The sequence below is a fragment of the Halichoerus grypus genome, chromosome 4 (assembly GCF_964656455.1).
Source record: "Halichoerus grypus chromosome 4, mHalGry1.hap1.1, whole genome shotgun sequence".
In the NCBI taxonomy this organism is placed as follows: Eukaryota; Metazoa; Chordata; class Mammalia; order Carnivora; family Phocidae; genus Halichoerus; species Halichoerus grypus.
In genome coordinates, this window is record NC_135715.1 from 2129499 (window position 1) to 2154478 (window position 24980).

Consider the following 24980-nt stretch of genomic DNA (forward strand, 5'->3'; position numbering starts at 1 on the left):
CACAGCTCACTGCTGGGCAGGTCCCCAGCGCCCGCGAGGCGGAGCGACAAGCCCACTCCGTGCAGGTGCAGCCTGTGTTCTGAGAAGTGGCGCGGTGGCTTCGCAGGGCCCCAGCAGCGGTCACAAGCGGCGCGGCTGGCCACCGAGAGCTCCCAGTTAGCGTCCTCGCTCCCCCGGGCTGGGTCTGCCCGAAGATGGAAAGGCCGCAGTGACTACGACAGGAAGCACTGAAAATACCTTTACTGTTTTCTCATTGTGCTCTTTGCATCACACACTTCACGGCGGCTCACCGGCTGGGCCCTTCCGGGTGGGCGTCTCTGCCGATCTTCACTTCGGCTTCATCGTGCCCTCAGTCCTCAGTCTCTTCCTCTTCCATTATTGTCAAGGAAGCTGGATTGAAGATCAAACAAAGAGCGGGTTTTCTGCATGAATGTTCAGCAGTCCCAAGGACATGTCATCAGGTCTGCGAACACATCTACGTGGCCAGGATCTAGTCAAAGACAAGTCTGGTCAACAGTCTGTCTGCCCTGGCTCCCTGTCACCAAAGGAGAAGTGTCTCCACTTCTCGTGGCCTCGCTCTGCAGAAGCCCCCAAGAAGGGGGTGCACATCCTGCCCTGCGGGAAAGTACCGTGGCTCAGACAGCTCGGCAGGGGCAGCCGTCCAGACCCTACAAGATGTCTGGGTAGGCCTTTTCTCTGCCCAGTTGCTCCAGTGAAACCGAGTCTTCGCCACTAATGGGGAACAAGAGGCCCAGAGAGCACGTGTCCACACAGCCTGAGGTAGAGCTGAGGGTTTAGGGTGCTTCCGTCTCCAACCTGGCCAGGTGCTCACCTATGAAGAGCAACAAGCAACCGCCAAAGCCCTCCCATCCGGAGACGGTTAATAAATACACAAAAGCAGAGGTGCCAGGTCCTGAGGGGCTGCTCCCACCCCTTGGGCCACGCGTTCCCGCACCCCCGCCAGGAAGCACCCGATTCGGTCTGCGGGTGCTGACTCGCCCAGCCCCGCGGCCGCCCACACGCCTCCCTGCCCTGCCCGCCACGGGACGGGCCTGTCCCGGACGGGGTCTCTGCAGGAGCCAAGCTGTGCCCTGTGCCTGGACGACCTGCCGTCTTACCGTCCTCCCCCCTGATGATCTCACTCTTGCTCAAGGGCTCCATACTCGCGGGCTGGGAGGCCGCCTGCTCGCCGGATGGGGCTGCCTCCGCTGTCTTGCTGGACTTGGGAGGCAGAGTTATGTCCGTGGGCGCTTCCTTTTCTCTCCTGTTCTCTTGAACGACTCTGATGGCAAGAGAGAAATTGAAGGCGGACAACTCAATGGGCTGTCCAGTCCTTCACCAGGACGTCTCCCTAAAACAGGGGCACACATGCTTTGCCTTAGCCATGCCCACTTCAGCTTCTGATGCGTGCACCATACACGCGGTCGTGCGTGGCGTCCAGATGCCTGAGGGCGAGAACAGACAGGGACAAGGTGAGTGTGCAGGCAGGTCACTCAAGATGTCACCTGGCACCGCTCAGAGCAGGGGAGGGGTTTTCTTTGCTGCTGGACAAAGTGACGTGCTAGTCTCCGTGGTTCCTGTGTCGTAAGGGGGCTTGAGGTGGGGGCACTCGGCCCCGGGTAGCAATGATGAATCCAGGCTCTGACTGTGGGCAGCTGCCAGCTGCCGTGGCCTTGTGTCCCATCACCGAAATGAGAGGGGAGATTCGTGTCTGGAGCACGTCTACACCGTGGCTCACAGCACAGAGCGCCCTGCAGACACACCGGGCAGGGAGCCCCGGGCCCCGCTCGTGGGCAGACGGGGGCGAGCAGGACGCGGACCATGTCGGAGCTCCTTAACTGCTGGGGGCGTCATCAGGAGCTGTGGGGGAGCCGCTGGGCCCCTCTGGCCGCGACAGCCCCACCCGCTCCTCGCCACCCTGCGTCCCACACCTTCTGCAGGTGCGTCAGTGGAGGAGCGACTGACCTGTAAATGATAGTGATGATGAAGGCCCCGGCGATGATCACGATCAAGGCAGAGAACACCTGCACGTAGACTGGAAAACAGTTTCCATTACGGAAGTCAGGCCTCCCGCCCGAGGCAGGTGGCGCCCTGCCCCTGCTGCCCGCGGCCTCTCCTCCACCACCGCCCCCCCCCCCGAGCCACTGCTGAGGGCTCCAAGGCCCCACAGACGTGAGGCTCCACGTGGGCCACGCAGAGGACAGCTGAGGGCTGCCCGCGGGGACGGTGCAGGCAGCGCCCTCGTCTCTTCTCCAGAAAAGCCCCTTGGCCGCCCATGAACGGGGCCCCCCCGCCCCAACTCCCCAGAAACGGTTCCTCAACATTAGGGTGAGCTGTCCCAAGGCTGAAGAGAAGGAGAATGCCTCTTGGCTGATAGCCACATTCCACTGGCTGAGCGTCTCTGTATTAAGGAGGGCCTTCCACTGTCCCCCCGTCTTCTCTAGACTCGCCCCAACAGAAGAACCTGGGCCTCCAGGGTGACTCTTGGGCAGCGGCCCCTATTCCCGTGCTTCCGGCTGTGGGAACGTTCTGGGCCCCTTCCTCCCCCACCCCGGGGAAGCCTTTCCGTGGGAGCCCTCCATCGCAGGCGCCTCTCCCGTTGGGACTGACGTTTGGGGTCCATGGCTCCTGGGCTCAGGGCTCAGGCAGAGCGAGGGGCCGTGTCCCGGGGTCCTGGTGCCCAGGCAGCCCCCATGAGCACGCTCAGTGGAAGCCCTGCGACCAGCACCCTCTCGGTTGGGCGGAGGTCGGGACGGGACGGGACGCAGGCGGAGCTCCCGACACGGCGCCTGCCACGCAGTTCGTGATCAGTGTCCCCATCGTATTATTACCATCATGCCTCGTCTCGCACTGCTTTTCACTCTTTCAAAGGGCAGAGACTGGCTTCTTTGCACACCCCTACCTCGAGCAACAGGGTTTGCTCCAGTTCTCTTACCTCCTCCTCTAAACCGTTTTCACCTGTCCTTAACCAGCAGTAACACCATTAGATGCCACGTCCCTGGAGGTTCATTCACGTGCTGAGGCTGACGTAACAAAATGCCACCAGCGGGTGGCTTCAGACGACAGGGAGATGCGGTCTCACAGCTGTGCAGGCAGAAGTCCACGGTGGCATCCCCAGAAGGCTCCGGGGGCTCCTTTCTGCCTCTCCAGCTCCTGCAGGTCCCAGCGCTCCTTGGTGTCCTCGGCTTGGAGACCCCTCACCCGGCTCTCTGTCATCACGTGGCAGCTTCCCTCTGGGACACCGTCTTCATGGGGCGCTCTCCTCTGTGCGTGCTCTGGGCATCTCTAGGTCTCCTCTTATAAGGGGCCCATGGTCGTCCAGTGTGACCTCATCTTAACTAATCACATCTGTAAAGACCGTGTTTCTAACTAAGGTCACATTCACAGGTACCAGAGGTTTGGCCTTCAAGGCATCGATGGCGGCGGGGGCGGGAGGGGGGACAAAATTCAACCCACAAGAGAAGGTAAGCAGTAGCTGCAGAGAAAGCTGCCTCACAGGCATGGAAGAGCAATTCCAACAGGAACTGCATTCCCTGGACTAACCCAGAGCGTCTCTGAGAACGGACGGGGCCTCCAGGATCCTTAACATGGGGGCTGAAGTCAGAGAACTGAAGGGGGTTGAAGCCAAACCGCTCAGTGATAGCAGCCCAAATGCTTACTTGTCCTCTACTGATCCGAGCTCAGTAAGTGATGCTCAGCCATACATGCGATGGGCACTCCACGGTCAAGGGTCCATCAGGGAGAGGCTGGAGGGGGCGGGGGGACCTGGCCTGTGGGGTGGCCAGCACGCCACAGCAGTGAACCAAGCAGCAAGCTGCTTGTTGAAGGCTCTGTTCTAATCAGCTGCTTTCTTTCTTTCAGTGATGCGTTTCCCGTGGAAATGTGTTCACCTCAGTTCATCTTTCCATCTCTAGGGCTGTAATAACCAGCCCGCAGGATGGCCTGCAGGGATGCTTGCCTCCTGGTATTCGCACCCCAGTGCAGACGCTTCTACATTGCATAGGGCTGACCTCTGAACCAAGGGCACTGGGCAGGGTGTAACTGCCGGGGCTAGGTCAGAGTCGTTGTGTCTTCTACCCGACTTTCTCGGGCCACCTGCTCTGGGAAGAGGCCATCACCATGTCGTAAGGACAGGCAAGCAGGTCTCATGACACGGAAAAAGGCTTCCTGTTAACCCTTAGTACCACTCGCCAGCAAAGCAAGCCGTCTCAGAGCAGGCCCTCCAGCCCCGGTCCAGCCCTCAGATGACTGCCACCTCGTGAGTCGCCAAGCCCACACCACCCAGCTAAGCCTCTAAGCTGTCGCTTTAGGCCACTAAGTTCTGGGTAGTTCGTTAAACAGCATAAGTAACTAATATGAGGGTGTGGCAAAGGGCATGGCACAGAGAAAGTACACTTAAATGACGCTGAATGAACTGAATGGAAATGATCAAACCAGGAGCTTGTAAGGGACAAGAAGAGAGCCCTCAAATTCTCGAATTCCAGGACATGTATGTTCCTTAGTGTGATTTTGTATCCTGGTTCATGGAGTAAATTTAGAATTTATGTGGGTGAAGCCGTGAAAGAGACACACACATGGACAACGTTGGAATATCCGATTGTCAGTATATCTTCCAAATCTTTACACATGTAAGTATTTTCAGTCTTTGGTGTCAAGTTCTTGGAGGCAGAGACTGAGTCTCTGTGATCCTCTCTGCGCAGGATCTGGCCAGCACATGATTTGCTATCAACAATATATATGGTTTATCATAAACCATATATTATGATTGGTCACTGAAAAATAGCAACAACTGAAGAAAGCATTATTATCTTTAAGGAATCTCTTGGTAATTTCGCCCCCAGATACAGTTAAAAGTTTTGAAATCATCTCAGCTAGTCCCATGAAGAAACAGAAGTCAAACACTTAGAAGAAGTGACATGTTAAATAATGTGCCCTAAATCAAGACTGAAGAATGAAGGCAAGTCATTCTCTTTGAATTCCCAATTCTTTCTCAAAGATCTAATGCTAATTCCCCAAGTTCATATTCTTAATAATACAGATTATGCCATAACACAATGTGCACTTCAAACCAGCCAATTTAAGAAGTTGGTGAAAGGTTTTCATAACATGGAATTATGTGCACAAAGAACTCATAATACCCTGTCACTGAATACTACAACTTACACAGCACAAAGGTTCACTTGCCGTCTTGAATAAGAAAGATGTCAAGGAAATGAAAAATAATTTGAGGGCACAGTGAGAACCCAAATGTAGGGCTCACTGCCCAGACTCTTCCCACAGATGGCCCAACCTCTCAAGCTTGAAAGAAGTCAGAAGTTAAAAAAAAGCCTAGCCCACACAACTCATTTATTAAAACTGAAAGGATGGAAAGAGGATTAACATTTGCCTCCATGCAAAAATGATGTAACTGCTTGTACAACAGTGAACCCCCTTCCCAGACAAAAAACTCCTGAGAGTCTGTGTTCTTTTCTGGGTTCCTTACAGACACTAATAAGTAAGGTGCTATAAAGAATAAGGCTCATCTTTCAAATGAGTTACAGACAGGTAATAATATTAATGCACGTTATGTTTGGATTACATACTAACATGTGCAAAATGGCTAACTCTCTCATAAAATTCTCATGAGAAGACATTCAGGGGAGGGACAGATGGGAAAAGCAGTGGCAGCAGCTTGAGTCTGTGTGCCCTCACTAGCCACGATCTGCCTTCCAGGTTCCATCTCACCACCTTATGCTGTTGGGGCCGTTTCACTGGGACATGAGGAAACCGGAGTGACAGCCAAAGACTATGACCACATGTGAGACCTGACTTAGTAACTGAATGTCTTCTGCATCTTCATAAGCAAAGCTCCACGATGTGCTAGTCTGTTGCCCTCCAACAGTGAGATGTGTGTCAAACCACCAATGCCACAAAATGACAAAAAGATGACAAGTGCAAAAAGCAGCAAATTATGGCCAAACCACCACCCAGTGCCATGCCCTCAACTCAGGAATAGCTGTCACGTACCCCGGAGCACAAGCGGCTGGATGATAGGCCATTCCACACTGGAAGACCCGGGCTCTAGAGGATCTTTCAGGTAAGATTCTGGCTACAGGTTGTAGGTTTCACAATGAGCGAAGGAGAGGACAATAAACAAATTTAAAGACAAAGTGCTGTGTCTCATTGCAGCTTTTACTACCCAACTGTGTGCAACTAGACCTGAGGTTCATTAAAGTCTGGAATTTTCAGTGTGACATCAGAAAAAAAAAGGGTAGAAAAGGAGCCCCCTCCCCAATCCCTCCTCCATAAAACCAAGGAGAACACTGGCAACATTTATCAGAATAAACTTTTTCAGAACTCTGAAAATTAACCAATCAAAAGCTTGCAGATGAACAGATAAGTGTCAGTAAGAACAGTGAAATGTGGACATTTTAACTGGCCCTATTCCTGCTTCTGCTCACCTCCAATTCCATGGTAGTCTTAAACCAACAGCCCACAATCATGGTGACCACTAGCAGCCTGGCATCTCTGAAGGGGGCAGAGCATGGCTGGAGCTTCTTCAAAGCCCAGCCCCAAAGAACGGTCATTATTTGATCCATCCAGTGCTTCGCTAGAAGATCTCACTTGCAAGGTTGTCTTTATTTGACCTGACTTGGAGCTAATTTAGTGTGAACAGCTTCTTCTCAGGCATTTGTTGAAAACAATCAGAGGCAATTGTTGAAAATCATGATGGCTAAAGTGGCTGATAGCAGTTGGGGGTAGATAATAGGTTAACCAAAAAGTTTAAAAGGAAAATCTGGGGAAGTATCTGTCTGTAGGGAGGTCTGAAAAGCTGTGACATATTCCTTGGGATCCAGAAGGCAATGGGCATGCCCAAGGCTGTGCACATACTTAGGAAATAGCTGAGAAGGCCCTAAACTCTCACTTCTGGCTGACCTTGAGTCTCTGTGTAAGCATGAAGTAAAGAGTAAGGCACAGTTGGAAACTATCTGGCTGACTGTTGAAGGTGTACCTCAACACACACAGAAAGCCCCTACACGAAGATTGAGACTTTTTGTTTCCAAGAATCTAAGCAGATTTTCCAGTCATTAGCTGACCAGTAAGCTAACCAAGCCGAGTCTTCAATGGTCACAAACCACAAACAATACAGACTTTACAGAGTTAGTTCAGAAAGGTCATTAAACGATGCTAACAACAACTTTGGTGAGGCAGGTGAACATGATTTTCAGAGTTGCCACATATTTTAAATGTCTAGTTTTCAATAAAAAAAATATTAGATATGCAAAGAAACAAGAAAGTATGAACACACACACACATACACACATACAAGCCAGAAACTGTCCCTGAGGATGACCAGATGTTGGCTCACTAGGCAAAGATTTTATTTTATTTTTTTTTTTTTTAAAGATTTTTATTTATTTATTTGAGAGAGAGAGAATGAGAGAGAGCACATGAGAGGGAGGGAGGGTCAGAGGGAGAAGCAGACTCCCTGCCGAGCAGGGAGCCCGATGCAGGACTCGATCCAGGGACTCCAGGATCATGACCTGAGCCGAAGGCAGTTGCTTAACCAACTGAGCCACCCAGGCGCCCCTAGGCAAAGATTTTAAATTAGCTACTTTAAATACGGTCAAAAAACTAAAGGAAACCATGTCAGAAGAGGTAAAGTAGGAGAATGATATCTCACCAAATAGAGAGTACCAATTACAGACACAGAAATTATTTTTTTAAAGAACAAAACAGAAATTCTAGAGCTGAGAGTGTAACAGAAATGAAAATATCACTAGAGGAGTTCAATAGATTTGAGCAGGCAAAAGGAAGAATCTGCAAACTTGAAGATAAATCATTTGAGACTATCTGAGCAACAGAAAATAGAATCAAGAAAAGTTAACAGAGCCTCAGAGACCCGTGAGATACCATGGAGTGGACCAATATGCACAACGGGAGTCCCAGGAGTAGTGGAGAGAAAGGAAAAGAATAGCTGAAGAAATGACAAAAGCTTCCTAAATTTGATGATTAGGATAAACTTAAAGAGATCCACCCCTAGATACATAATAAACAGTCAAAAGACAGAGAATCTTGAAAACAGAAGAGAAGCAACATGATATATATAAAGAAACCTAAAGATTAACAGCAGATTCCCCATCAGAAACCATGGAGGCCAGAAGGCAAGATGATGAAATATTCAAAGTGTTGACAGAAAAAGACTGCTAATCAGGAATTTTATACACTGCGACTCTATCCTCCAAAAATGGACAAATTAAGACATTCCCAAACAGAAACTGAGAGAATTCATCACTAGCAGACCTGCCTTACAAGAAATACTAAAAGGGAGTCCTTCAGGATGAAAGGGTAGGATACTAGACAGTAACTCAAATCCATATGAGTAATAAAGAGCATCACTAAGGTATCCAAAAGATGCCCAAAAAGAATTTGATAAAATCCAACATCCCTTCATAATAAAAACACTCAGGAAACTAGGAAGAGAAGGGAACTTACTCAACCTGACCTTTGGTAAAACCCATAGCTACCATCACACTTATGGATGAAACACTGAAAACATCCCCCTAAGATCAGGAACCAGATGAGGATGTCCATTCTCACTGGTTCTATTCCTCATGTACTAGAGTTTCCAGCCAGGGCAATTAAGCAAGAAAATGAAATCAAACCAACTATATTGGAAAAAAGAAGTAAAAAAATCTCTATTTGCAGATGATACACTCTTGTATCTACAAAATCCTAAGTAATCAACTATAAATGAGTAGAACTAATACACAAGTCCAAGAAGGTGGCAGGATACAAGATCACAATACAAAAATCAGTTGCATTTCTATATTCCAGCAACCTTTCAATTCTCTTGTGTCTATACTTAGGATTCTATATACAATCTGAAAATCAAATTAAGGACATATATCCATTTACAATAACATCAGAGAATAAAATACTTAGGAATAAATTTAACAAAAGAAAGGCAAGATTGGTACATGGAAAACTACAAAATATTGCAGAGAGAAATTAAAGATGACCTAAATAAATGGAAAGACATCCCTTGTTCATGGGTCGGAATACTTAACATTATTAAAATGGCAATATCCCACCCCCAAGTTATCTATAGATTCAACACAATCCCTATCAACATCTCAGAGGGCATTTTTTTCCCCAGAAATTGACAAGCTGGTCCTAAATTAATATGGAAATGCAAAGAACCCATAGTAACCAAAACAATCTTGAAAAAGAACAAAATTGGAGAAGTCATGCTTTTCAATTTCAACATTTATCTTAAAGCTATAGTAATCAAAGTGGTGTGGTACTGGCTTAGTGGAATAAAACTGAGAGCCCAGAAATAAACCCTCACATTTATGGGCAATTGATTTTAGACAAGGATGCCAAAGCAATTCAATGGAGAAAGCATAGTCTTTTCAACAAATGCTGCTAGAATACCTGGATATCTAGATGCAAAAGAATGAAACTGGATCCCTGCCTCACACCGTGGAAAAAAAAATTGAGTCAAAATGGACCAAAGCCATAAATGTATCAGCTAAAACCATAAAACTCTTAGAAAATAACAGAGATGTAAATCTTTGTGACCTCGGATTAGACAATGGTTTCTTAGCTATGACACCAAAAGCCCAAGCAACCACAGAACAAATAGATAAACGAGGCATCATCAAAACTAAGAAATGTTGTGCTTCAAAGAGACACTATCAAGAAAGTGAAAAGATGACCAACAGATTGGGAAAAGTAGTTGCAAATCACATATCTGATAAGGGCCTACTATCCAGAATAGATAGAGCTCTTACAACACCACAATAAAAAGACAATTAATCTAGTTAAAAACTGGGCCAGAAGTGTGAATAGACTTCTTCAGAGGTGACATACAAATGGCCAAATGCACATGCAAAGGTACTCAACATCATTACTCATCAGAGAAATACCACCCAAACCACAGTGAGACACAACTTCATATCCATCATGGCGGCGAACATCAAAAAGACAGACAACTAGTGTTGGTGAGGATCCGGAGAAACTGGAATTTAGGTAATAATGTTGAGACTGTCAAACAGTGCAGCTACTGTCAAAAATAGTTTGGCAGTTCTTTAAACATTTTAAATGTATTTAATAAATGATCCAGAAATTCCACTTCTGGGTAAATACCCAAGAGAAGTGAAAACATATGTTCATGCAAAAACTTATACACACGTGTTCCTAGTAGCTAACAAGTGGGGACAACCCAAATTTCCATCAGCTAACAGAGGGATAAACCAAATGTGGTCTATCCCTACAATGGAGTATTACTCAGCCATAAACAGGAACGCAGTGCTGACACTTGCTCCCACGGGCATGAGTTCTGAAAACATGTGAAAGGAGCCAGACACACAAGGTTACATACTGTATGATTCCATGAATGTGAAATGTCCGGGTCAGTGGTCACCAGGGGCTGGAGATGGGAGGGGATGGGGATTGTCCAGTTGATGAGTACAGGGCTTCTCTGGGGCTAATACAACTGTTCTGGAAGTGATAGTGGTGATGGTTGCCCAATTTTGTGAATACACTAAAAACCACTGAATTGTACACTTTATTTAAAGGGGTAAGTTGTACGGTATGAGAATTTTATCTCAATAAAAATAACCAAAAAAGAGGTAACTTCCAGCTGTTTCTATCTACAGGTACAGGGAAAGGTGTGGGATCCTAGGGTTGCTCGGGTCTCCCAGACGCAGAGAGAAGTAAGGAGAGTCTGGTCCCAAGTCTTCCAACTCAAGATCTGGATGAGAAATTGTCATCAGAAAATCTTCTCAGCTATTAATGGCATTTCTTGTGGCCTCTGCTTTCACCTCCTTCTGAGAAGCCAAACTTCCTCCTCTTTTGCCCTAAGTGCCAAATCTTCACCATAAAGCAAGACAGATGCACCCCCTTGGCGAGCCAGGACCCTGCGGATGCTTTGGGTTCTCCGATCTTTTTGCGCAGAATGTCACTTCCTTCTTGAACAAGGAGCTGGCTTAGGGTGTGGGGTCTGTGGGATCAGGCAGCCCCATGGGTCACTCCTTGGGAACAGTTATGAGTCATGAATGTTTCTGACTTCCTAGGCCTTCCCATGTCTGGGAATGAGAGAGCTCACTCTGCGTCTCACCTCCGAGGGCTCAGCCTACCTGGGGCTCGGAGGAGAGAACAAGAAACCTTTCCAGTCTCCCGGCACAAGCGTGCCTTTATCCATTGGGGAGGTGAGGACAGGGGAGAGTGGCCTGGGACAGGGAGGGCCCGGGACACGTTCTCCCACAGCATGGGAGCTGCTGAGTGTCCATGGCCCATGCCAGCTTCTGTCTGTGGGGCACCTTCCTCCTCTCTGGCAAGACCTTGTGTAGGCCGCCCCGCCGCACACACTCCATTCCTCTCCAAACACTCCTAGAGCCAAGCACCCTCATTTCTAAAAGGGCCGCAAACAGGGCAAGAAAACACATCAATCATCAAGTGAATTTTGTGAGGGTTTGGAAATACTAATTTAGAAAATTCTAGAGGCCGAGAGGCCCAAAGCTCTGAAGTGTGAGCAAAGCCCCAGACAGTGTAACTAGAAGACCCCTTCCCCCAGGGCATCCCGGCTTGTATCCTGCCCCGCACCTAACTCTCCCACTCAACTGTGAATCCCTCAGCCCCGGCGGAAGCAGGCCCTACTGTGGGGGTGGTGGCCTCCCCCCGCTCCCACAGCCTCCCCGTCTCGGGACTCCCTGCTGGCCCCGCCGTCCCAGGCGCATCCCGGACTCCCGGGGTCAGGGCGCACTCAGTGGGGTCTGGTTTTATGCTGACCGTGACGGGGCCGTGGAGAAGCCCCGTGGGGTCTGACCTTGGGCACAGCTGGCAGCCAGCCCCGCCTCGAACCAGCGGCTTCTGCCCCCTCCCCGCATGCCCAGGGTCTTCCCGGGACCCTTCTTGTATCAGCTCAGTTCCATCCAGGAGTGAACTTCCTTTCGCCCCGCTAACTCGCCAGAGTGATGGAACCGGGGTGCAGCGGAGGCCGCGGGGGCACGAAGCCCGTGGGCCTCGGTGGCTGCTCGGCCCGGGGCGGGGGGCGCGGATGCTTACCGGGGACGGCTTTCTCGTAGCACACGCCCTTATAAAAGCAGCAGCCGAGCTCCTTGCAGCGGTCCCTGGTGACGTTGTAGTCACAGATGTCATACAGAGGAATGTCACACACTGCAAAGCAGACACACAGCGCTGCCAGGAGCCCCAGCCCGTGGCCGGGGGCGCTCCAAGGCTGGCGCTGGGGGGGGGGGGGGGACGTGTTTAATTAGGCATCATACAAATCCCTCTCCCAAGATCTAGGATGAATCCGATTTCTGAACAAAATAACGTCGAGTTAACTGCAGGCACTGATGCGGGTCCTCTAACGACTGAGGACGCGGTGCAGCTCAGCGGCACGGGGACCGGCGCTCCACAGAGCAAACGGAAGACGGAGATCGGATACAACGGACATGGGGGCGCAGGCACAAGGTGGGACTAATTCACAGGGGAGCACACGGTGAGTTAAAATCATCAACTCAGGCTGAAGATTATTCCAGAATTTAAAAGGACAGAACGTAAAATGTCAGTTTTGACCGAAAGCAAGCAAGCTGGTATCCGGGCTGTGGGCCCAGCAGCGCAGACGGCGGGGGACGCATCCCAGCGCCGAATGCTGATGCACTTCCAGCCTCGAGGACCCGTGAGTCCCCTCAGGGGCAGGCGGCAGCGTCTGCCCAAACCCTGCTGGGGTCTCCCGGTGCGAGGGCGGGGGCTCCAGAGAAACCCACCGTCCCCCCCGCTCCTTCCCGAGGCGTGCGGCCAGAATGCCACCGCGCACACAGCAGCCAGGCTGGGCGGGCTCAGGGGACAGAGAAGCCCGCGTCACCCTCCTGCACCACTGCCCTCTCCCGGAGCCCGGCTAGCTGGCCAGGTAGGGCCGGCCTCCCCCGCTGCCCGGGGTCACCGAGTGCTCAGTCGCCCTGCAAGGTGGGTCATCCGTTTAAAGGCATGCCAGCCGTGCCCAGCTTCGCCTCCGATGGGGTCCGGGCTGCAGAGAGCCCGCCCAGGCCCTCACGGTGGCGACCTGGGGAGCACGGCCACCACCGCACTCGTGGGCGACTCCCACACAATTCAGAGCGGGGGCCCCACAGGATGACAGCCCGCATGGTGGCAAACACAGGTGTGCTCAGCCCCCTCCACGTTGTCCAGAAAGTTCCAGGAAACCCAAGAGCACACAGCTGACCAGGAGAGCTGGGGTCCCCATCACCCCACTGTCTTCACGGAGCCAGAGGACCTAGGGTTCTCCAAGGCACTCCATGACAGCAGAGGATTATTTCAGCAAAGAGCACAGGCAGAAAACAAGCTGTTGAGGCATAATTTTGTTCATAATGACTGTTCTTTTCAACATCACTCCCCACATGAGAACACGTGGGTCTGATTTCCCAGTCCGGCTGCTTTCACGGAACAGTCTGGAAGAGCAGCTGGTCCCCAGAGCACCCGTGCAGAAGGTCAGTCTCCCAGCACATCTGAGATCTCCGCGCCCACCCCACCTCCTCCCCAGGACTGTTTTATCTGCCTGGACCTCCCCCGTGGTCTTGATGTGTTTCTGGGAAGTTGCCCCCAGAAGACTCTCGTCTACTTCTCCATCCCTGGCGTGACCCCTTCAGAGCTGGGGTCTGGAAAGCGCCCAGCCGACCGTCTGCAGGGTGGAGACAGGAGGGTTCAGACGAGGGGACAGTGGTTGTGGGAGGAGAGGACCGCAGACCACCCCGCTGTTGAGTCCCACGTTTTCCTTCCGGCCACTCCACAGACAAAACACAAACGGCACTTGTAAGGCACTTTACAGTTTACAAGGCACGGTCACGGAACTACTCTCAACGTCATGGCACCTCATGAGGAAAAGGACGCTGGTTTTAGAGGCTACCTAATCCATCCACAAGGGCTAAGGGCACAGGCCACACGCCAGGTCCCTGTGCTCAAGTCCCCTCCCCCGCTGCCGGCCGCGTGACCTGGCAGAGCCCCGTCTTCTCTACAATGGGGACGGGACGGGGACCGGACGGGGACGGTCTCGGCGGTGGGGCTCTGGAAGGACTAAGTGCCGTAGAGCCATGGAGAGAGCTCACTGCCTAGGGCCGGCGCTGGCCCCGGGTTAGTCTGCTGATGAAGGACGGCCGGAGTCCCGAGCTTGGCAAGCACACCCTGGCCATTGCTCCGCGACGAGCCCAGCGCGGGTCTTCCACCCTCGGGGCGGGCAGAGGGCCCGGTGCGCAGAACCACGCGGTAAGGTGTAACTCACCCTGGTGTGGGGTGGGGGACCCGCCGGCTCGCCCTCTGCCCTCAACAGGACACCGTCTGGACGGCGTGCGACTGAGCCCCAGGCCGGCACCCTGCTTGGCTAGGTGGACCTGAGCCCCTAGAGGCTGGGTGCACCCCTCCGTCTCCCCACACCCACCTGGCGAGCACCTGCCAGGCATGGCGAGCTGGGGTATGGTGGGCAGAGATGAAGATGGCCAATCCCGCCCCCCGCCCCGGCCAGGCCCTCTTTAGGAGGCCGCCTGTCATCTCGACACCCTCCCTCGTTCTTTCACCCCGTATGTTCGGTCCCAGGCTGGTGCCCCGAGGCTGTGCAAGCCTTTGGGGGCACACCTGAGCCACGCCATCCCTGCCAGCAGCGGCAGGAGGACAGACGTGGGGGAGCTAAAGCCGCACACCTGAGGACAGAACACCGGGCAGGCAGCGCTTCTGGGGGGGGAGGGCGGGGGGTCCCTGCACAGAGTCAGCACCTGCCCTCGGGGCTTGACGGCACCCTTGGAAGTCTGTAAAGGAGGGTCAGGCACGCCCTCCCAAGGCTGCATCCTGGGGATGGAGGGGGAGCCCCGGCCAGGGCGGGGATGGAGGTCTGAACCAATGGGCACAGCAGGCTCACCTGGGCTCTGCTCTGAACTCCGGTCCACCAGCATCCAGGCTGCCTGTAACGACCCTATGCCCCCCACCTGCCCAGCTTCCTCTACCTGCCCAGTCCCTACCCCCTCCCTCCTCCTCCACCTGGCCGCCTGCCACACCTCCCCTCCACCTCCCCCTGCCAGCCCTCTACCTGCCCACATCCCTCCACCTGCCCAGCCCCCACACCTGCCCTCCCCCTCCCCTTCCCCCTGCCTTCCCCCTCCCCCTCCCCACCCTCTACCTGCCCACCTCCTTCCACCTGCCCAGCCCCCACACCTGCCCTCCCCCTCCCCCTGCCTACCCTCTACCTGCCCACCTCCCCTCCACCTCCCCCTGCCAACCCTCTACCTGCCCACATCCCTCCACCTGCCCAGCCCCCACACCTGCCTTCCCCCTCCCCCTCCCCACCCTCTACCTGCCCACCTCCTTCCACCTGCCCAGCCCCCACACCTGCCTTCCCCCTCCTCCTGCCCACCCTCTACCTGCCCACCTCCTTCCACCTACCCAGCCCCCACACCTGCCCTCCCCCTCCCCTTGCCCACCCTCTATCTGCCCACCTCCTTCTACCTGCCCAGCCCCCACACCTGCCCTCCCCCTCCCCCTGCCCACCCTCTACCTGCCCACCTCCCTCCACCTGCCCAGCCCCCACACCTGCCCTCCCCCTCCCCCTGCCCACCCTGTACCTGCCCACCTCCTTCCACCTGCCCAGCCCCCACACCTGCCCTCCCCCTGCCCACCCTGTACCTGCCCACTTCCTTCCACCTGCCCAGCCCCCACACCTGCCCTCCCCCTCCCCCTGCCAGCCCCCACACCTGCCCTCCCCGCCCCCTGCCCACCCTCCACCTGCCCACCTCCTTCCACCTGCCCAGCCCCCACACCTGCCCTCCCCCTCCCCCTGCCCACCCTCTATCTGCCCTCCCTCTCCCCCTGCCTAGCCCCCACACCTGCCCTCCCCCTCCCCCTGCCCAGTACCCACACCTGCCCTCCCCCGCCCCTTCCCAGCCCCCACACCTGCCCCCTCCACCTGCCCAGCCCCCACACCTGCCCTCCCCCTCCCCCACCCAGCCCCCCACCTGCCCTCCCCCACCCCCTGCCCAGCCCCCACACCTGCCCTCCCCCTCCCCCACCCAGCCCCCACACCTGCCCTCCCCCGCCCCCTGCCCAGGCCACAGTGCCCAGCAGAGGCAGCCTGCAACAAGAGAAGCACCACATCTGGCCCCAGGAAGCCTGCCGGCAGGTGCTGACAAAACCAGCTGTCATCTAACGGTTTAGCAACAAGTCTCAGAGTAAAAACATGTAACAGCCACATGGACGCCTACAGAGGGTGACAGAGATGTACTGTCACATGCTCCCATTCACCCCCCACCGCAAACTTGGAGGAATAGCAGCTTAGGGTCTAAGTGCAGGTGGGTCACTGTGAGCCCGGAGAGCGGGGCCCTCCTGTGGGTCAGTGAGGACAGGGAAGACGACCTCCCGCCCCAAGCAGGTTAGCACAGGTGGGACCCCGGCTTTCCTCGGTACACCTGAGTGACCAACCTGCCCTAACCCACACCTGGAGAAGGGGTGGGCACCGCTCTCCATCGCCACTGCACTGGGGCCACCAGTCCCACAGCCCTGAAGTAGAGAGGCGAGAGAGGCTGTCTACTCCCGGGCCCGAAGAACACACTGTCCCCCATGTGGGTGCTTCCGCCAGGAGACTCGAGGGGCAACTCCAGGCCAGCCCGCTCCTCTGCCCTGGGCCTTGTGGATCAGAAACCACAGCCCCTCCAGCGGGCCCCCCGCGGCCCGGCTTAGAGCCAGACCCACTGACCTCCGTGTCCCGGCTGCCCTGTGTGATGGAGCCCCACAGACTGGCCCCAGGAAGGGCGTCCGAGCGAGTGAGCCCCAGCCCAGTCCTCAGTGGATTCCTGCCGAGCGACAGGGAAACTGTCTCACCGAAGCCTGGCCAGCCCAGAACCCTCCCCCGCCAGTCCAGGCTCCAAGCCAAAGAAAGAAAAAAAAGGAAGAAACCAAATTTCTTTTCCTTCCATTTTCTTATCTTTTATCACACAGCGCACGCAGACAAGCTCCCCCGAGAAGAAAAGTTGAGTCACACGGCAGCGTGCCCGGTGGGAACGGCCCCTCCCTCCTCGCCCGTGCGGGGCACCCCGTGTGGCTCTCCGTGGCCGCACGTGGATGTGTGCACGCTCAGACCAGCAGCCTCACGGGCCCCACTGCCCTGGTTTCCCCCGGTGCCCAGGACGAGTGTCTGACCGCAGACCCCGGGCACCCAGGATGGGGGAGGTAGGCTTTCCTGCTGAGAAACGTGTTCTCTTCAAGAGAAAGTCGCTCTTGCAACAAACGTTTTGAGATGGAAGTGTCCATGTGGCTCGTCACACGGAAACGTCTTTGACCCTGGGGCCCTGTGAGCCAGCTGAACGTGTTTGTGACACTGAACACCTCCAGCTCAGACGTCTCTAAGGACACTTGCAAGAAAACGAAGGCTGCACAGCATTTTCCTGCATCCCATTGCCCCCCGCCCCTGGCTCAGCCTGGTGAGTAACAGCCACCACCGTGGAGTGAAACAGGCCGCGGCGGGCCTTCCCCGTTACCTGCAAATTTCTTCAGGAGGTGCGAGGGGGACTTTTTGAACTCTGGTGCGTATCTCATTGTAGCAGTCGAAGGGCAGACAAGGGGGTCAAGGGAACCTGGGGGATGGAACGGGTTAGCACAGGTGGGACCTCATGGGCGGGGGGCGGGGGGGCAGGGACAGGGGGCCAGGCAGCGCGGGCCCGGGTCTCACCTGGCGACCATGTCCCCAACCAAGCCCCCTCAGCCGCGCAGCCCTGTTACACTCCAAGTGGACAACTTTGGATCAAACAAGAAACCAGCACCTCCTCCCTCCACTGCTCCCACCAGTGGAGTCTGGAGCCGATAGCAGGCCCGCCCTGTCCACTGTGACGTCACACAAGCCCCGTGACATCACACGGGGGGCAGGGCGGCGACGCCGGCAGCTGGAGCATGGACAGGATGCTCACAGGGCCGAGGGCGAGTGGAAGGGGGGCCGTGAACCCCCCGCCCAAGACCCTTTTCTGCAGGACGTCCAGGCCTGGCTTCGCGTCCTGCCCTCACTCCTGGGTCGTCCTTCTTGGGGTGTCCACGTTTGCTGGGATGCAACAGTGAGCAAAACAGACAAACCCCCCACCCTCAGGGACGTGTAGCCCCACAGGAGGAGACAGACCATGTCAGGTCAGGCACGTGCCGCAGGGGAGAAGCAGAGCACGGAGTCGGGACTGATTCTCTGCTTACGTGGGGTAAGTCGGCAGCCTCAGGCTTAGGCGGCATCTGAGCAGTGTGGGGAGGAAGTGAGGGAAGGCATGCAAGCCTGAAGCAGCAGCAAGTGCAAAGGCCCTGGGGTCAGCCAGGCTTGGCCAATCTGAGAAACCAAGAGGCTGCACACTTGGGAGACCTGAGGATCGAGGGGACTGGTCTGGCCAGGGCTGAGGTCCCAAGGGCGTGACAAACAGCCGGTGGGCTGGAAAGCCATCTGTGCACCTTGGGGAAGTAGCCTGCTGGGGCCACAGAACCTGCATGAGGCAGGCCTGGGGGCCGGGAGCTCCAGAAGAGTGGGAGAGGAAGCGGCGTGCCCAGCCCAGAGAAGGGTATGGGAGCAGTGAGGAGGCCCAGGTGCCAGGTGACCGTCCCTCTCCCACGCCTGGGCCGCTGGGGGCAAGGAGCCGGGACCTGTAGGGGAGGGCTGAGTGCTGGCAGGCTGCAGGTGGGAAGGAGGCCACAGGACATGGCAGGAGGGCTGTGGAGGCCATGAACGGCCAGCCCGCGGGGTTCAGGAGCCGCATTGCTGCCAGAGGCTGAGCCGGTGGGGCGGGAGTCAGGGCAGCCTTGTGCTGGGACCCGTGTCATTGCGACCCCAGAGCGGGGCCCCAGGGAGACGTGGGGGAAGGCACACCGTGACAACCAGGCCAGAGGAGCAGAGGGTGCAGGCGAGAGGGGAGAGGGCCGCAAGGGCAGCCAGGGCGGCCCACGGTGGGGTGGGCGGGAGACGGGCCCCCAGCGAGAGCAGCCTGGAAAGCTCGGGGCGCGGTGGTGAGCCCGCGGATCCGGCAGTGCCGTCCCTCCCACGGCTCACGCCACAAGGAAGCGGGCTTCAGTCCCCCTCATCACCAGCCGTAGCTCCTGGCCTCGGCGCCACGGTTTCCTTGTCTGTAACACGAGGGTGACGACACTGTACCCGCTCCGTGGTAGCGCCCACGCCCCGAGGGCTTCCGACAGCCCACACGCTAGCCTGGCGCCCACCGCATGCAGTTCACGGGCCAAACGCTGCACCCATGGGAAGTGCACCGGTCAGTGGGTTCGGGGCACTTGCAGAGTGCAGCATCACAACCCGTTGCAGAACGTCTCCATCGGCCCAGGAAGAAACCCCGCACCCGCGAGCAGGGCCTCGGCCCTGCCCCGTCACGCGTGGCGCACCTCCGGTCGGCGAGGCCCACGGCGCTGGGAGCACGGGTGTGCGGTCTCTGGTGTCCGGCTTCGTCCACGGGGCAGGGGTGTCGGCATCTGGCTCCTCTGGGGGCCGGACACTTGCCTTGCTTCCCCTCCGTGGCTGGGACCACGCTGCTGCCACCAACGGAGCAGCCGGCGTGGCCAGAGTTAGTCTGTGAGCCCCGAGCGCCCGTGAGGACTAGCGGCCGCTCTGAACACGTTTCATTTTCGTTGACAGACATTCGCTCTTGTCAACTGTGAGGCCTTCCTGGGGGAGCAGGTGTCGTCACGGGTTTTCTGGAAGAGTTAAAGTACCACCAGGAGCCGTGACCACCGCCGAGAATTCCAACTCCTAACCGTTTACTAGCACCGTGACGGGATTTCGCCGACCGGGGGGGCGTAGGGCCCGGGGTCGGGGAACCCGCAAGCTCACAGCCCGTCCGCGGACGCCTGGCTGGCTGGGCCCGGGGCGCTGCGGGAACCTCCCCAAGGACGGGGGCAGCGGGGGAGGAAGCCCAGCGGGGAGGAAATGGACAAGTCTCCCGAGAGGTCTATCTGCTCAGGGGCAAGAAACAGGTTGTGGCCGAAGGGGAAGCCGCGGAATCGCAGCTTTGTGAAACCACGTGTGAAAGCTGAAGGACGTGATCTGCTGGGTTTCGAGAGGAAGCCAGGGCTTCCCTGGTAACTGAGGGACCAGAAGTGAGGGGCCCCTAGCCTCTCCTCCCGACCGCTCCCCGGCACGGTGACGGGCGCCGCGATGCCAGGGGCCACGGTGCCGGGAACGGGAACCAGCCTGGGGGACCACGACCATGTACTCTCCTTGCACGGGCTCCACGATCCCCGTACAGAAAAGCCTCAGGGGCACGGCAGCGTCTCACGACTAACAGCACTGAGCCGCGGAGACAGCCAGGCCAGCTAGAAGTCCTCCCGTGGCTACGGGGCACGGAACACACGCAGTCACCCACGGAACCGCGCGTGAGCCCGCCAGCCTGCGGGACCCCCTCACCCCTGGACGCTGGGCCCTGGGAGCACCAGCCAGGTCCGGATCACAGCTGTAGCAACCGTTGTGTCTAGCCGGCGCCGGGCCGGGCACCCGCCAGTAGCACCCAGCCACCAGAGAGGAAGGCCACCTGCCCAACCCGGCCCGGCCGAGCACCCTGTGCCCGGAGGACCTGCAGGGGAGAGGCAGGGCCAGAGAGGAGGTCCTGGGGGGTCGCTGAGACCAGTTTCACTTGCTCTACGGAGGGAGTATCGGGCTGGTGGGTGTACACTGCCTTAGCCTCCCTTCTGAGCAGCGTGCTCCCCGGGGACTGCACGGCACGGAGGCCAACGCACCAGCAGCGAAGAAAAGGCTGTGGGCGGCATTCAGACCTCAGCTCCCTTTAGAAGCGCAAGATCAAGGATGTCATTTCTAAAACGCCTTCTAGGAATCTGGCAAATTTTATCAAAATTAAAAGACACAATGTTTCCAGAACTTAATGCTATCACTGTAATACTCACCTGCTTGCACACAGGACATTCACCACCCCTCCCCAATACCTAAGAGGTCACCGGAATGAACCGGCACATTCCATCAGCGGGGTATTCGTGCGGCTGCCAGACGAGGGGGCAGCCTACACGCCCCTGCCCGGGAACGTACTGAAGTACGGGAAGACTGTATTCTGACCCTTTCAAGTTCCGTTCTTCCTATCCAGGTCTTCGATCCACCACGGACTTGTTATGATGTGGTACGGCGGCCCATTATTCCCACAGGGATTTAAGAGAAGGGCCAGTGACGGAAGAACACGGTCAATGTGCTCTTGTTTGTGGGGAATAAAATCACACAGACACGTGTTTGCATTTGCTTGCAAGAACTGAGGGGAACACGAGCCCCGTCACCCCGGTCGTTACTCTCGTGGAAGCAGGAGAGGCTACTGGGAGAGGGGGTGCGTGCTCCTCACCTGACCCCTGTGCATCTTCCCTACGAGCACATATTACTGTGAAGACTAGCATGAAAAACACAAAGGCCGAAACTGCCCCCATAAGTCAGACAATTGGAAGAGGCCCGACAGAGCGCCCATTCCATTCACAACGCAGATCAACACGAGGGACTTCCCGAAGGACTCTTTCCAGCCGCAAGTCACGGAAACCCTCCCAGCTCCGGTTACCAGCTGCACTGGGGTTCCTGGCGGCCAGGCAGCCGGCATGGCTGCGCGCAGAGCCGGGCCCAGGGGCACTCTGGGCAGCGGCTGTGTCACCCAGTCCTCGTGCCCCTTCCAGAGACAGCCTGCCACCCCGTGTCCAGGGCGCACGGCCGGGCTCCCGGGTGTGTGGCTGCGGCGGTGGCCCGCCCTCGAGGGTCGGGGACAGTACGGGGCCGTGGCCAATGTGAGCCGGGTACACCGGCACCGAGCAACACTGGTCTCTCCGCAGGATCCGTGGGCCGTCGCTGGTCTTCCTAAAATCTCAGAGAAAGGACAAGAGAGCGGTTACCAAGTCACCCGATGAGGTTTTCTTAGACCCTCGTGTCTGCGAGGGGCACCGCTCGGCTCCTCAGCTGAAGGGCCGGAGCTCTGAGCAGGCCGGAGCACACGGGTTGCAACCGCTCAGTGGGACGGGGCAGCCACCGGGAGGGGGTGCCCGCAGCGAAGGGCACACGAGCACTGCCGTCACACCTGTCCTAGGAGGCCCCCAGAAACCCTGGAGGACGCTTCCCTCACTGCACCCGCGAGACGGGCTACCGAGCGTCCTCCAGGATGGAAGTCCTTATTCTACAGCCGGCCGAGGGGCTGTGCCCACGGCCCGGCTACTCCTTCCCCCTCCTTCCCTACAACCCTCCTTTTTCTAATCCGACGTATCTTCAGCTATTCCCAAACCCTAGATTTTAAAGGCAAATGTGATTTTCCCAACATCAAACATCTACACCGGAACTTTTCAAGATTTAAGAAGAAAGCGTGGAGCTAACATGCACCAAACCGCAGCACGTCACAGAAGATACAGCCACGTCGTAACGTAAGGAAAGTCCGTTTAATGACAATGATGGGGCAGGCGCGGTCAAGGCCAGGACAGCCGGTGGCATTCACGTGACAGGCCCCACGACTGTCAACAGGGACCCAGCGCGGGGGCAGCAGGAAGGGACAGAAACCCCGAGGCGCCCCCGTCCCAGGGCCTGGCACGCATGCGACGCACACAGCGGGAGCCCCAAGGACAGTCTCCGCCACCAAATCTCAACATCGTGCAGAAACTCAAGTGCGTTATCTCCTCGCCCTCGGGGTAAACGGGGCCCCTTCCACCCACCGCCGCCAGCCCCCAGCCCCTGTGAAGTTCAGGGAAACGGAAGCGGTCCGCAGGTTTGTAGACAGAACAGCTCTCAGACTCTGCGCCCTAAGCAGCTTAGTGCAACAGTGGATCTGCCAGGCGTCCCAACAGTCCCAACGGTGCCATCAGAGCGGGGACGGGGAGAAACGTGCGTTCCCACTCAATGCTGCAGTCAAGTTAAGGCAGGTTTAGGAGACCCGTCCTGGGAGGCAGCCGGCAACATCCCCCGTCAGAGAAAGGTGGAGAGATCGGGGTGAAGACCGTCCCTGAGTGCAAGACCACCAACTTCGGTACACTCCAAAGTGTTTTCTATGGCAAGGTCTTCTGCGTCACCAAAAAGCACTGTAAAGTAAGGCTTCCCCCAAAAAAGGCTCTTTTCTAGTCCTAGCACTAGCAAACAAAACGCGAAGTGCAGGAAGCTGGGAATTCTACCAGAAAGGCCGCACGAGGGCAGGCGGACGCGGAGCTGCACACACCTGCTGGGCACACAGCCAGGAGGGCCCCGCTCCAGCACCCGCCCGCCAGCCGCAGACGGGGGGCCGAGTGCTCAGCCCGGCCTGGACAGGAACCACCGGCAAGCAGGCCAAGGAGTCCCAGAGCCGCCCCGTTCCAAGGCGTCAGAAGATCCCCATGCAGTTAAAGGGCTGCTTGACCCCACACATCGCAAGGCCCAAGTCCCACCTGGTGCCACACGGCTGTTTCTGGGAAGTCCGTAGTGCTGCTGTTTGTTTTAAAGACAGAACACTCGTTCTAGGGACCAGATCCTCTCCACGGGAAGCCGACCTCTTCGGAAGAGAGCAGCTCCCGGGACGCGGTGTCCTGCCCACGAGGCGGAACGAGCTGGCTCCGTGGCTGAGGCTCCTGCCCGGGGGCTCTGAGGTTCCCACCTCCCCGGCCCAGAGAAGTCAGCGGGGCTGGGCTCGGGCTCAGGCAGGCTTCCTCCCTGTCCGCACTGCCGTTCAGGTATGGGGGGACCGGACCGGCATTTAAACAGTACTTTAGGCAGGACGTCTATTGCTTTATTCTCACTGAAGGAGGGAAACCTTTCTTTTTCCCAGTGAGCACGGAAGGCTTGCTGCACGCTGCTGGTACAGAGATCGGAGTTCACAGAGGCCTGACAAGGACTCCCACCTGGCACTTGCCATGTCCGCTCACGGTATCCTTGGTGTGCCTTCCTCGGCCTCAGTAATACGGAATAAATAATGCAGTTTATTTACAGGTTCTGGTGGAGCTTTCTCGGGGAGGGGGAGGGAGACAAACGGTGCGTTTTGTCACGTTCTTAAACCAGCCTGTCTAGACAAGTCTGCTCTCCCCCGAGCACAGAAGGCACGCCGACAGCCGCCGTTCACACGCAGCAGGCAATCGCGGATGCCGGCAGCTGGACACGGTGGGCACGGGGACCTCCCGGGGTTGGTGGCTGAAGCCCGAGCCTCCCTCACTGAGCCGGGACGCCGACTCGGGGCCACCGCACGCCGGTGACAGCGACGCTGCTTCAACAGAAGGCTTTCAAGGCTCCTGAGGTACCGCTGCAGGCACAAACAGGGCTACGCGGGCCCACCCAAGGGGGGGGTCCTCCCGGGGCACGTGGGTTCCAGCGGAGAAGCAACCAGGCGTCTAGCACCGCGTCCAGGCCCCCTTGCGCCCCTGCTTCCCACGAGCACGTGAGCACAGCTTGCTGTTTGTGGGACCCGAAAGGTTAGTGAGAAGGAAATTCTAGCACGGGGGATCAGCCCAGGTACAACAATCACGGATATGCATTCAAAATGGAGTATTTACAAGAAACGGGTATGTATAATTATTTATATAGATCAATAAAAGCCTGAAACACCAGGATTTGTAGTCACTGCACTTATTGCAAAATGAGGTAATTGAGATGTTAACAGAGTAAAATTAATGAGTTCAGCCCCCAGGGTCTACACCTCATGTTTGGATTCTTCAGGAACAATGTGACCGTTTCTATTTGTGGGATAAACTCCGGCTTTTCCATGCCCAGAAAGCAAGATGACTTTTGTCCAGCCCTGCCCCGCGGCCCTGAAGGTCACCCTGGCTAGGGTCGTGGGGCTCCCGGCTTGGTCTCCCAGCTGGTCTCGGAGGAAGAAGCAACGACACTCCTCAGAGGTTGGTCTCGTCCCAGGCAGGGTCGTTCATGTTCTTGAGAACTTTCCTCACCAGCTTTTCCAGGTCTTTGCGGGCTCTCTGCTCCTCCTCCAGAGATTTCTTCATCTTTTTGTTATCCTGTAAACGAAGCAGACAACAGGAGGCTGAGTGTCTTGGGCACAGAAGAGGACTTGTTT

At 56.3% G+C, this 24980-nt stretch overlaps 2 protein-coding genes across 9 annotated transcripts in view; both read right to left on the minus strand.

The window, feature by feature from the left end:
• Window positions 1-308: 308 nt before the first annotated feature.
• TEX29 (testis expressed 29) lies at window positions 309-17749 on the minus strand. The gene is made up of 5 exons (XM_078069957.1): window positions 17502-17749; window positions 12052-12162; window positions 1966-2035; window positions 1119-1282; window positions 309-390 (listed from the first exon to the last, which is right to left on the minus strand). Exons 1-5 carry the CDS (start codon window positions 17557-17559, stop codon window positions 350-352), a joined length of 444 nt encoding a protein of 147 aa, XP_077926083.1. The 5' UTR covers window positions 17560-17749; the 3' UTR covers window positions 309-349.
• A 4627-nt stretch (window positions 17750-22376) lies between these two features.
• The window catches only part of ARHGEF7 (Rho guanine nucleotide exchange factor 7), a 130425-nt gene continuing 127821 nt past the window's right edge, over window positions 22377-24980 (minus strand). For all 8 annotated transcript variants that reach the window (XM_036081644.2, XM_036081657.2, XM_078070077.1 and 5 more), the window contains one exon: window positions 22377-24921. In XM_036081644.2, coding sequence (XP_035937537.2) covers window positions 24799-24921 — 123 coding nt within the window. In that variant the 3' untranslated portion in view covers window positions 22377-24798. The remainder of the gene's footprint in view (window positions 24922-24980) is intronic.